The sequence below is a fragment of the Mus caroli genome, chromosome 12 (assembly GCF_900094665.2).
Source record: "Mus caroli chromosome 12, CAROLI_EIJ_v1.1, whole genome shotgun sequence".
Classification (NCBI taxonomy): Eukaryota; Metazoa; Chordata; class Mammalia; order Rodentia; family Muridae; genus Mus; species Mus caroli.
In genome coordinates, this window is record NC_034581.1 from 70,556,233 (window position 1) to 70,568,942 (window position 12,710).

Genomic DNA, 12,710 nt, shown 5'->3' on the forward strand with positions numbered 1-12,710 from the left:
TTTTTTGAGACAGGGTTTCTCTGTGTAGCCCTGGCTGTCCTGGAACTCACTTTGTAGACCAGGCTGGCCTCGAACTCAGAAATCCGCCTGCCTCTGCCTGGGATCAAAGGCGTGCGCCACCACACCCGGCTCGTGGTAACACTTTTTAACCCCCACCCCCACCCCCCACCCATCCACACACACACAAAATCTGCAGTTTGTAAAACATGGACTGAAATGAGTTCTGCCCTCAGGATTTAGGGCAAGCAGAGTTTATATAAGCAGGGTTTAAGGAAGTTACTGGGAACTCTTGATTTAAAGCTCATAGAGCTGGAGCCCCTGTGCTAATAGCCTATGTCCAGGCCTACGCTTCTCAGATGCACTTTGGTGGCATGGGAGACTAGAACTGACTCCTGTCTCTGGGGTGCGGAACTGCCAAAAAAAAAAAGTAGGGTGGGGAGCGAGCTGTACACCCCGAGAACCCTGAGCATCCTGAGGCCACTTTGAGCTCTTCTAAGGTTGCACATAATTGTTTTTTCCTCCACCCCCACCCCCACCCCCTTTGGATTCTTTTCAGGTTTAAATAAAGGGCGGATTAGTCACCCAGCTTGCTCATTTCCTCCTGAAGTGTGGTAGTAAGAAAGCAGAATGGCTAAGTACTGGCACTTAAAACTGTATGTACATGGCCTGCCAGAGGTAGTCAAATAAAATCTAGAACAAATTAAGATGGGTGATAAATTAGTTATTACAGATTAACCACTTACTATTATAACTGATGATGTCAGATAGCAGAAGAAAAGAAGGCCACACAATCTTTGCTACTAAGGTATAGTCATATCCAAAACTTGGGAATAGCTAATCAGTTATTTATATAACTAGTCAGGCTAGAAATCAATGCCTGGCAGCAGTCCCAATGACTGTTTACCTTAACAGTGACCACTGAGACCTGTGGAGCCAGGGTGGGCGGATCGGTGTGTGAGGCTCAGGGAAAACACTGGGGGAGCAGAGAGTGCCAACCTTGAAGAAAACTATAAAAATGGGTGGGTGAGGGCAGACAGTTTGTTGGTTTTGTTTGTTGGGTTGTCGTTATTGCTTTGGGGGCTTGGGGGTGCTAAGATCAAACTCAGGGCCTCTTACCCTCCAGGCAGACATCCTCCCATCGAGGATACCCAAGCCTAAGAAATAGCATTTTACTGGAAAAGAGCAAAGACATGTAGAGGAGTAGGTAGTCAGGAAGAATCTAATCCCTCTGAGGTTGTATTTTTTGAGGTAGGATGTATGTTTGTGAGCAACCCCTGTTAGAAGTCTGTCTCAACCGTGCTTTGTTAACAAGTTTGCACACAATCTTAAAGTGGGAAATGTTGCGATTCATTTTAATTCTAATTCACACATGGAGACCAGCATTTGTACAGATCAGAATGCTAATCCCTATCTCTGAAGGGATATTCCAGAAGAGTCAGTGTCCTTTCTGCATATCCTGGGAGAGGGCGGGTTCTCTAGTGTCAGGCAAGACTATGACGTTAAAACCAACCTCTACCTCCATGTTGAAACAAATAAATCCATTAAGTGTAGAATAGTTCAATTCCGTCTTCTCTCTGGGAGAAAATTTGCTCTTGTATTGGTAAGATATCTAGTTGTCTCAATACATTGAAAATATGTCACACTTAAGTCAAACTTCACACCAAAGCAGTCGGTTCTCAACTACACTTCTGAAAAACCAAAAGCCAGTTTAGGGATTGCTTTTTCTCTAGGGGAATGGAGAAAACATTCTTTATTGCTCCAGGAAGTTCATTACTCGCCCCAACCTGTTTAGAGAATTTAGATGGATAAAGAGAAACTAAAGTGTAATCTTGCTACTTGGGAAGATGTTACAATCGGGAGGCAGATTCCAGCATATTGTTACCGGCATGAAGAGGCCATTTTTCTGGTTCGGTTTTAGTTTTGGTTGTTGGGTGCACAGCCGTGTAATGCCTTGCTTAATCATCATGTGTCATGCCACTTTAAGCACTGGCCAGCTCCCTGAAGTGTTTGGGACACACACCCTCACACGCTCTCTCTCCCTCACCTGTCTCCCGGGAATCGCCACTCTCCGCCTCTGTGCCCGGGAACACTGTACCTGTGTACATGCAGGTCGGCTGCCTGGAAACCCATGCCACCGGGTCACGTGGCCGTTGCTATGAGCGTGGAGGTGCATTTTTCTTTTTTCTTTTCTTCCTCCTTCTGTCCTTACTTTGTTTCTTTTCACCGGGGAGGAGGGGGAGAGGGGGAGGCAGGTTCTCGGGTCTTTCCAAGCCCCGGGTGGAAAAGCCTTGGATTCCTGCCTTCTCACTGCTGGACTATCTTTGGCTTCATTTTAGGGTGCCACACCCCCCATTGAGACTGCACTCCTGGACTTTCCTAGAGAACAAGGAACTTTTGAGTCCACCGTGGAGAGAAGTAGGCCTCAGCCTGCAGACGTCCTCCGTGTCTGCAAGACCCAAGTGGCCAAGCTGGAGCTGTGGCTGCAACAAGCCAACGTGGCCTTTGAGCCGGAAACTGTAGACTCGGACATGCAACAGGTGGTGGAAGAGGAGCTGGCGGGGTGCCAGGTAAGACAGGCAGGCAGGAGTGAGGGTTTACCTAGTCACCAACTCCTGCCAAGGTGGGGCAACGTGCTCTTAAAGCAACAGGTTGCTCCTCCGGTGGCTCTAAAGTCTAAAGCCACTCACCGTGTTCCTGATGAATCTTTAAAATTCTTTGTGTGATCAGCCACTCTGAGGGGACAGGAGTGAATAACAGCCCAGAGTCCAGAATCGGAAACCAGCCCGGGGTCACATGAACTGTGAACATTGACCAATTAATTCCCTTCTCAACCTGATTTTCCTCCTCTGGTAGCATAGGCTAGCTCATAGAAAAATTTTTGTTGGGACTAAATGAGATGAACTCACAGACTCTGGCATTAAACTGAACCCAGTATCTGTTCCTGTGATCCATAACCACAAGATTATCGTGGATAAATAGTGAGTTCATTGGAGTGAGACTAAACGTCCAAGCTCTCGAAGACCAGCTAACGCTGTTAGCAGGGGCGCCCTGAGCTTGGGAAGGCTGAGGAGCTTAGCTTCCTTGTCTGAAGTCACTCTGAGAAAAGCTCGGTGGCTCAGCCCAAAGGCGGGGACTTGTGTGTCTCTCCAGGGAGGGGCTGGGATGACGACACCTCAGCAGTGTGATTGCTGTCACAACAGCAGAGGTTTGCTGGCTGCTTAAGGTGGCCTCTCCCCAAGCTGTACCCCGCAGACCAGCCTTGGCCTCCTACCAGGGATGAAGACACCCTCCTGTCTCAGTGTGTCTCAGAAGCACTGGCCCGGCCACCAGAAGCTCTCCCTGAAGAAACCTGTCTTGTGGTTGGGGTAGCCAATTCCACTGGAGGTGGATTCATCTCCCTTGCATCTCCCCAGAGCTACCTGCAGAGGGAGGCGACAGGGTAGGGCAGGCTTGATAGTTCTAATAGTTTGTCTATTCTGGTTGGCCTTCCCAGGGGTAGTTAAGCCCAGTAACAGACCAGGCAGGGCTATACTAAGTTGTGCCTCAAGTATCCTCAAGTTTGAACTCCAGCTCCTTAAGGCTATCTGATAATGATGTGCTACCAACAGGTAGCGCTCATGCCAATGGCTTGGTTACCACCACCATCCTCATCTTCCTGCTGCTTTGCATCCATTTTAAAGAGTGCTGGACTATACAAAGACAAGATGTGCCCATCAGGGGGCAGTATCACCCAGCAAGCTTGCTGTGGGCAGACTTGGCAGGAACATGAGTCTAAGGAAACAGAAGTTCTTCCTAGAGGCTAGGGGGCTTAGGCATCTAGATAACGGCCTAACACAATGGAGAACCTGGATGGAGGGAGGCGAGGCATTTTATTGACTAGTCTTACCTGTGGCATGCAGAGGGAGGGTGCAATTTTTGGGCTATCATTTGAACTCTGTTTAAATACTTAAACTATATTTAAACTGAATATATAGATATTTGGGCTTGGCAATGGTGGGCTTTAAACTCACTGTAGGAAAATGAAGTACCGGTCAGCAAGATCACTTTTCTCTCATTTATATGACAATATTGACACATTGAAACATAAAGGGCCCTCAATGGTCTGGAAAAAAAAAATAATAAGGTTATCATGGAAAGTAGCCAGAAGACAAATAGATCAGTTAAGGAAACAATATATTTGATAATTTAATGCTTGAAGAGAGAATTAAATTTAAAAACGTATAAATGAATGTTGGGATTGGTAGAGGGCCTGCTGAGCATGCAGACAGCCCTGAGGTCAGTCCTGAACCAAGTCACACCATGAGCCAGGTGTGGCATGCACCTGTGACCTCAGCAATTGGGAGCAAAGGCAGGAAAATCAGGCCATCAGTTCATGGCTATCCTTGGCTACATAGTGAATTTGTGGCCAGCCTGGGCTACATGAGACCCTGTCTCAAAACACACAAAGTATGTGAATTAGAACAGCAATTTTGTTGTTGGTGATGGTGGTTTTACAATCATAAAATTTATAACATCCTGACAAAATTAGAAAAAAATTGACTCATGTCTGGTAGTTTTGTCTGATTGAGTCAACATTTTGGAAGGCCACTCACTAGGAAGAATATAAAAATGTTCATTTTCTCTGACCTAATAATGCCTTTGAAAACAAAACAAACAAAAAACTAGAGTCTCATCAGATAGCCCAGGCTGAGCTGGAACTTGTTTTGTAGAGAAGACAAGCCTAGAAGTCACAGAGATTGGCCTGCATCTACCTTCTAAGTGCTGACTCAGAAAAATAAACTTAAAAAAGAAAAAGAGAGTAAGGGAATAAAATAAAAATAGAAAAACTTTTTAAAGAAAGAAAATATTTGTTAGCCCCGGGAACTCATGCCATTGATCCCAGACAGCCACGGGTGGATCTCTGAGTTCAAGGCTAACCTGGTCCACAAAGTAAGTTCCAGGCTAGCCAAGACTACCCAGTGAGATTACACACACACACACACACACACACACACACACACACACACAGGAAAAAGATTGATCCTGAGAAAGTCATCTGTGGGGCTGGAGATGTGGCTCAGCAGTTAAGAGCACTGGCTACTCTTCCAGAGGACCCGGGTTTGATTAGCAGCACCCACATGGTGGCTCACAATCATCTGTCACTGCAGCCCCAAGGGATCTGATTCCCTCTTCAGGCCTTGGAAGGCACTACACACACATGATACGCAAACACACATGCAGACAAACCACCCATACCCATTTAAAAAATAATAAAAATTTAAAGAAACCTTTAACTCTGACAGTGTTGATTAGCAGACAGAAGACCTGGAAATGGCTTAAGCAAAACAGTAACAAGCAGGAGGCTAAGTGAGTCATGGAATATCCGTTTTCAGCTATTGAAACGGTCCATGGGGAAGCATCGGTTTGTAGACATAGAAAATATTTGTATAAAACCGCTGTGTGGGTGAGCAAGCTAGCATCAAGTTGTGACTGCCTTTGGGAAGAGCCCACTTCGGAAGCTAGGAGTGTGGAAGTGTGTGCTGCTGAGGCTCTGAAGAGCCTGCCGGGATGCAGTAAAGTTTTTACAAGACACATTATTGGAAAATCTGTTTGGAGGTGGAGTAGTCCTTAACGGAACTTGGCTTTAGTCCCACGCTGATTTCTGTGCCAGTGGCCTTGGCTGGGGTGTGGGTATGTATGGCTGCTGACCCTGTGCCCAGTCAGTTGGTATAACTGATGAACTCCTGAGCGTCGAAAGAGTGCAGGAATGCGTTGAGGAGAGACACAAAGAGCCTGACTCACTGGGAAATGCACTTTCTGCAGCCAGTTTATGTTTAGACCCATGCGGAACGGCGGGTGGTATCAGGCACTAAGCATTTGAAGTTCTAAATTACTGCCGTGTTCTTCTGATCTTTTGGATTTGCTTGAGAAAGCAAGAAATGAGCAACGAACTGTCAGTAAGTGTGTGGAATTTTTTTTTCCTTTGATTGACACATGTGCTACAGCAGAAAGAGTAGGAAGGTGGGGGAAATATTCAGGTTTTCCACTTAACCTTGTGTTTAAATACGCTACAGGATTTTAAGTCATTAAACACAAAGCACATGTGTTAAGGCAAAAATATACAGTTAATTGATTCCTCACAATGACTCTAGATGGCAAATTCTGTCATTATCTCTATGTTAAAGATTGCTTGAGGCACACACCTAGAGTTCTTGAGCAAACGTGGCTACTGTGTGATAAGAATGGAATCCGGACCCACATAGACTAAGCAGCATGTGTTGTTAACCAGCAGTGTCTTCGTTAGGGTCGTTACTGCTGCATCAAAGCACCATGACCAAAAAGCAAATTGGAGACTGAAGGGTTTATTCAACTCACACTTCCACGTTGCTGTCCATCACTGAAGGAAGTCAGGGTAGTAACTCAAGCAGGACTGGAACCTGGAGGCAGGAGCTGATGCAGAGGCCATGAAGGGGTGCTGCTTACTGGCTTGCTCCTCATGGCTTGCTCATCCTGCTTTCTTATAGAACCTAGGACCATCAGCCCAGGGATGGCACCGCCCACCAGTGGCTGGGCCCTCCCCCATTGATCACTAGTTGAGAAAATGCCTTCCAACTGTAGTGTAAGGAGGCATTCCTCAACGGAGGCTCCTTTCTCTCTGATGACTCTAGCTTGTGCCAAGTTGACACACAAAACCAGCCAGTACAAGCAGGAACCACTGGGCGTACGCTACCATATTTTCTGAAGAGATTATAGGGTTACTTACTGTAACATCTGCACTCTGGGTTGATTTAGTTCCACCTCTGATTTTTTGTTTTTGTTTTTCGAGACAGGGTTTCTCTGTGTAGCCCTGGCTGTCCTGGAACTCACTCTGTAGACCAGGCTGGCCTTGAATTCAGAAATCTGCCTGCCTCTGCCTCCTGAGTGCTGGGATTAAAGGCCTGCGCCACCACTGCACAGCTCCCCCTGATTTTCAACACAGAATCATGTCAAAGTTTGTGTTTTTCAACCTATTTCTGGAACTTTCATATTCTCAAGTAAAGAAAATAAATCCCACTTATGTTGGAGACTGACTCCATGGGGTAGGGGTGTAGCTTAGAAGTAGGTAGCATGCGATGTACGCACATGGGCCCTGGTTCCATCCCTACTCTACCCTCCTCCAATCCACTGTGGATAATTCAGCATGTATGTTCGCTCCTAGGCTATGCTGACAGAGATTGAGTACAAGGTCGCCTCTCTGTTAGAGACTTGCAAAGACCAGGGCCTGGGAGACTGTGGGACCACTCAGCAGGAGGCCGAAGCCCTTTCCTGGAAACTCAAGACTGTGAAGTGCAACTTGGAAAAGGTCCAGATGATGCTTCAGGAGAAGTACAGTGAGGACCAGGTAGGCCCGAGGATGTGTGGACATCCCAGAGCCTGGCAACAGTACTCTGGGTGGATGTGGCAAAGCAAAGGCAGATACGCTATCCTCGTTAAAGAGTCATAGGACGCTGTGAAAGGAGAGGACTCACGGGCTTCCAGGGTTGCATTTCTCTTTCTCGGCGCAGGGTTCTGGGCCTAGGTCGTGGGTGATGGCTGCAGGTTGGCTCGGGTGGATCCCATGAGACTGAGAATTCTGTTGATGGTAATCTGATATACAAGCTTCTTCATGGGGAGGGGTACATTTTAAAGGAATTTGGGGAGCGAGCAATATGTCTTAGGGGTAAAAGAACTTGCCCTGCAAACCTGATGACGTAAGTTCAATTCCCTGAGCCCACGAAGAAGAGAGCCAACTCCCACAAGTTGTCAACCGACTTCCATATGAACACCACACCACACACACACACACACACATACACACACACTAATCAATATATTTAAAATTTTTAATAAAAGTAATGAATTTGATTGGCTCCAGTTGGCTAGAAAATCCAGTCATCATAGAAAAAAATATATATATAGGTAGATATTAGAGTTTTATATCAAATCATCATAGAGAAAAATATATATATAGGTAGATAATATTAAAGTTTTATATCAGGACTGTGGCTATAGCTCAAGAGTGCTTGCCTGCCAAGCATACGTGTAGACCTGGCTTCAGTCCCTATGATAGCAGGTAATCCTAGCACTGGGGAGGTAGAGGCAAGAGGATCAAAAGTTCAAGGGCACCCTTGACAGTATAGCAGGTCTCCAAAAAAAAAAAGTCAAATCAATGGTACACATCGTTACTCTGACACTCGGGAAGCAGATGGATCGCTCTATGAGTTCAAGGCCAGCCTGCTCTATATATCAAAAGTTCCAGGCCAGCCAAGCCTACACAGTAAGACCCTGTCTCAAACTAACTAAATAAAGTGTAATAGAATAAAATGTTATTTCATGAAAACAAAATCTGTTTCCAGAGCGCTTTTGCCCCTGATTTCACTCACTGCAGAAGATTTGCTTGAAAGCTTATGGCTGGCTTTGGTCACGTGGACTACATGGTCTCTCGGTCATCCTCACACTTTCCTCTTTAAAAAGATGGAAATTACGGGGGGCGGGGGGGGAGGTGTAGAGGACTTTTGGGATAGCATTTGAAATGTAAATGAAGAAAATATCTAATAATTTTTTTTAAAAAGATAGAAAGTAGACATAAGATACTTTCATTTTTAAACATAATATTATCCCTTTCTTTTTGAGCTTTTTTTTTTTTTTTAACTTTGCTCTTTTAAAAAGGATAACGCATTTCTGGGCTTTTACAAACTCACTGGACAAATTGGACTGAGGAGGTGAGACTGGAGAAGATGATCATCTCGCTAGAGGGCGTAGCTCCAGAAGTTGATGGGAAATAAATGAAGTTATGTTAAATAGCTGGGGATGGGGCGTGCTGGTACATACCTTTAATTCCAGCACTCAGGAAGCAGAGGCAGGTGGAATCTCTGGGTTTGAAGCCAGCCTGGTCTACAGAGAGAGTTCCAGGACAACCACTACTACACAGAGAATCCTGATTTTGAAAAACGGAAAAACAAACAAACAAACAAACAAAAACTTTAAAAAAATGTTAGGAGTACAGTAGTGTGGTAAATAATGGTTCTGATGATTACTCTGTTCTGTTGCTGTGTTGGTAGCTGAGACCCACATGGGTCTTTGTAAATAATACTCTCACGTCATGGAACATACATATGTTGGTTGGTTTTTCAGCATCCCTCCACTCTTATGAAACCGTCAGAGCCCCACACCGTCGACCAGCCATCTAGCCTTTCTGAGCTTGACTCTGTCCTAACTGAAAGGCCACAGTTCAGCAGACAGAAGGATGCTCCCCAGCCACAGGTAATTCCCACCCTCCCACCTGTCAGGACCAGAACCCAGCCTTCTAGATGGTGTTTCTCTTGGGCCTAAAGCTCCAGATGCCATTGGAGGGCTGCTTTGTAACTGAAGTATGGGTGCTCAGGCCTGCAAGGTGAGCCTCTAACTGTACTGCTTCCGTCTGCTTCCACTGGGGACCGAACCTTGCTCCTTCATTAGGTTGCATCTTAATCAAACTAAGTGACCACTCCCAGAGCAAACTTAGCTGCATCCACAGCCCTGCTTTGCTTATTACCTCCAAGCCTGTTCATTGGTAATTTTCCCCATGTGCTTCCAATATAGTTTAAATAACAGTTGGCTATTGTATGGTTGTTTTATGGTTTTTGCTAGTTCATTGTATCTTTGGGGTTTTTTGTCTGTCTGTTTGTTTGCAATGCTGGGGATAGAACCTAGGACCTAGCACATTCAAGCTCCGTCAGTAAGCCACAGCCAAAGCGTTTAACTAAGTTTCTCGGAAGTAGATGGTAAGACTAAGTAAGCAAGAGAAGCGGCGCTGACTTGAGAAGTTGTGTAAAGCTGGATGGCCCCAGTGGAAAGCGTTTTAGAGTACTAATAGGAAAAGCAAGGTGGGCTGAGCCGTTCACATTGCATTCCCTTGCAGATTCTGGAGTTAAAACTATCAGAGCAGAAAGATTTAATCAAGTTCACAGAACTGAACGCCAAGAAAACATGGCTGCAGGGTCACCAAGAGAATGAAGATGAAAATCGGCAATCAGCTTCCAGGTAAAGCATTTTTAAATCCTCTTAGTGTTTTAAATGTGTGGGCGTTCAGCCTGCATGTATGTCTGTGCAGCATTGCATGCCTGGAACCTGAAGGGGCCAGAAGAGAATGTTGGATCCCCTGGAACTGGAGTAAGAGACAGTTGTGAGCAATGTGTGGGTGCTGGGAACCTTGGTCCTCTAGAGGAGCAGCCAGTGTTCTTAACCTCCAAGCCATCTCTCCAGCCTTAGAGAAAGCATTTTTAGCTATGTTGGATATTTATTGGACATATTGTTTGGGTTTTTTTCTTCTTCTTTGTTTATTTAGTTTGAGACTGGGTTATTTTGTAACCCAGTCTGGTCTCAAACTTGCTATATGGTTTTCTGATCCTCCTGCCTCCAGCCCTGAATAGTAAGATTACAGATCTTCGGATCTTCGCTACCACACTACCACTACCTGTGCAGCAATGAGGGCATCGTGCAAACTAGAAGCACTCTGCCATCTGAGTGACATCCCCAGTCCCATCCAAAAAAATTAGGTTTATTTATTTTACATGTATGAGTGTTTTGCCTTTGTATATATATGTGTACCACCTATGCACCTGGTATCCACAGAAGTCAGCAAAGGTCATCAAATCCCCTGAAACTGAACTTACAGAGGGTTGTGAACTTCTGTGTGTGGTAGTCAACCTGGGTCCTCTGCAAGAGCAGTAAGTGCTCTTAACCTCTGAGCCAACTTTCCGGCCCACCCAGCCCCATTTGGATATTTATTATTGGGAGAATTGCTTACTTTAAAATCCTGCGTAGAACATTGGCTAAATGTAATATGAGATTGTCTTTGTGTCATTTCTTTTCACATACACACACATCCTATTTTTTTTGTTTTCTTCCTCAAAAAGCAGCAAGGTCCCTAGTCCTGGGAATGCAGCATCAGATTCAACCTTGCCACCTCAGGCCCAGAGCGGTGACAAATGGCAGTATCTTCACCATGAACTAACATCAAGACCAAATCCCCCCGTACCTCAGCTTGTGGAGTCTCAGGTCTGTGTGCATCTCTGTCCCCGGAACCCAGAAAGATCGTCTAGAAACTTGGTGTGCTCTGCATGATGTATTGGGTTATTCTCAGGAACTAAAGAGCCTCATGGCTTCTTCCCCAGGCCCATCCCTCCCTTCACGCTCCTGCAGTGCCCCCTCCTCTGGTTCTAGAGCTTGCTACGATGCCCATTTGCCTCTCTGCCTCTGAGTTAGTTCATGTGTTGCTGGAACAGCACATCTTAAGGGAGGGAGGATGGCTTTGACTCGTGGTTTCAGGAGGTCTTCTGTGAAGGAGAAGCCATGGCAGCTAGGGCAGCTTTATCTACACTGGCAGATGCTTATGCATTGGCTTGTAACCAGGAAGAGGGGGATCTAGGAGCAGGGCCATGTTGTTCCCCTCAAAACCCATACCCAATGGCCCATATTCACCAGAAAGACTTCGTGTCTCAAAGGTTACCTTCCATAGCAACATCAACAGCTCACAAGGGACACTCTGAATTTAAACTGTAGTGATATTTGTTCCCCATTAGAAGGTCAGAGAAGAAAGTCCACATATGCTTGGTTCACATGAATACCTAGTGTAGTACCTATGGCACCATGGAGCCTTAGTTATGGTCTGTTGAAGGAGTAGCATGTATTAAGTTTTACCTTACAAACTAGAGTGGTTTATGCATACCACTCATTCATCAGAAGATTCTGAGGGACCTACCATGTGCATGTGCCAGTCTGTGCCAATGGCACCTGTCAATAGTATTCCCTTGGACACACATCACTGATGTTGTAGGTCTTGTTCAGGCTGAGTTGTCTCCAATCAGAACGGGTGAGTAGCATGACCTTGGAGTTCTCGGCCATCAGGCTGTAGCAGTGAGCCATGTACTTCAATGGCCTTGGCCAAGGTCCCCATGATTTCCTAATCGCCAAGCTGGTGGGAATTTCCTTATTGCCCAGAACCTTATTTGACCATTCGGAGCTGAATTAACCTTCTAGGTTGGGCTTGTCTTGGCTTCTTCTTGTTAATAACACTATAAAACATGTATAGAAGTCAGTTTCTCCCCCCCTCCCCCTGAGAGTCTGCTGCCACCCCAACCTATTTTGTCAGTAAAATACTCTCAGTGAGTCTTTGAGACTTCCATGCATGATGTATGCATGATCACATGTGACGTATTTTGATCACATTCACTTATATTCAATTTCCTTTTCTCCAACTTCTCTGATATATACTCCCTACACGCCTCCTACTCCCTCCTAACTTAATATCTAAGTGGATCCCGAGTCTCTCTCTTCACGGAGACAAGATACAGGAGCTCCCTGAGAAGGGAGCTCGGAGGCTGCATGCTGAGTCAGTCAGGCCCGTTTACATTAGCTTCACCTTCAGCAGAGCCTCGGCCTTCACTAATTGGGTTTCGTTTTCTCAAATAGGTGGCCCTGACTACAAGTACTCTACCCAGTGTGAGCGTGTATAACTTTAGATGCCCTACAGCTGACGAGCTGCAAGCTTACACCACCCAACTTGAAGAGCTACGCCAAGAAGCAAACACTCTTCAGACACAGGTAGAAATGACATATTGTGTATTTTCCTCATTGTAATACTATTTTGAAAAAAGAATGCTATGAGATCAGCATGCACATTGGTCATAATTTCCGCCACAGAACAAATAATAGAGTCATAATGGAGCGAG

At 45.5% G+C, this 12,710-nt stretch overlaps 1 protein-coding gene across 1 annotated transcript in view; it reads left to right on the forward strand.

Moving 5' to 3' along the window:
• Positions 1 to 12,710, forward strand: part of LOC110306548 (nesprin-2) — a 209,014-nt gene that overhangs the window by 106,283 nt on the left and 90,021 nt on the right. Inside the window, exons 53-58 of the mRNA XM_029484925.1 lie at positions 2,337 to 2,567; positions 7,178 to 7,360; positions 9,133 to 9,261; positions 9,899 to 10,020; positions 10,896 to 11,037; positions 12,451 to 12,582. Coding sequence (XP_029340785.1) covers positions 2,337 to 2,567; positions 7,178 to 7,360; positions 9,133 to 9,261; positions 9,899 to 10,020; positions 10,896 to 11,037; positions 12,451 to 12,582 — 939 coding nt within the window. The remainder of the gene's footprint in view (positions 1 to 2,336; positions 2,568 to 7,177; positions 7,361 to 9,132; positions 9,262 to 9,898; positions 10,021 to 10,895; positions 11,038 to 12,450; positions 12,583 to 12,710) is intronic.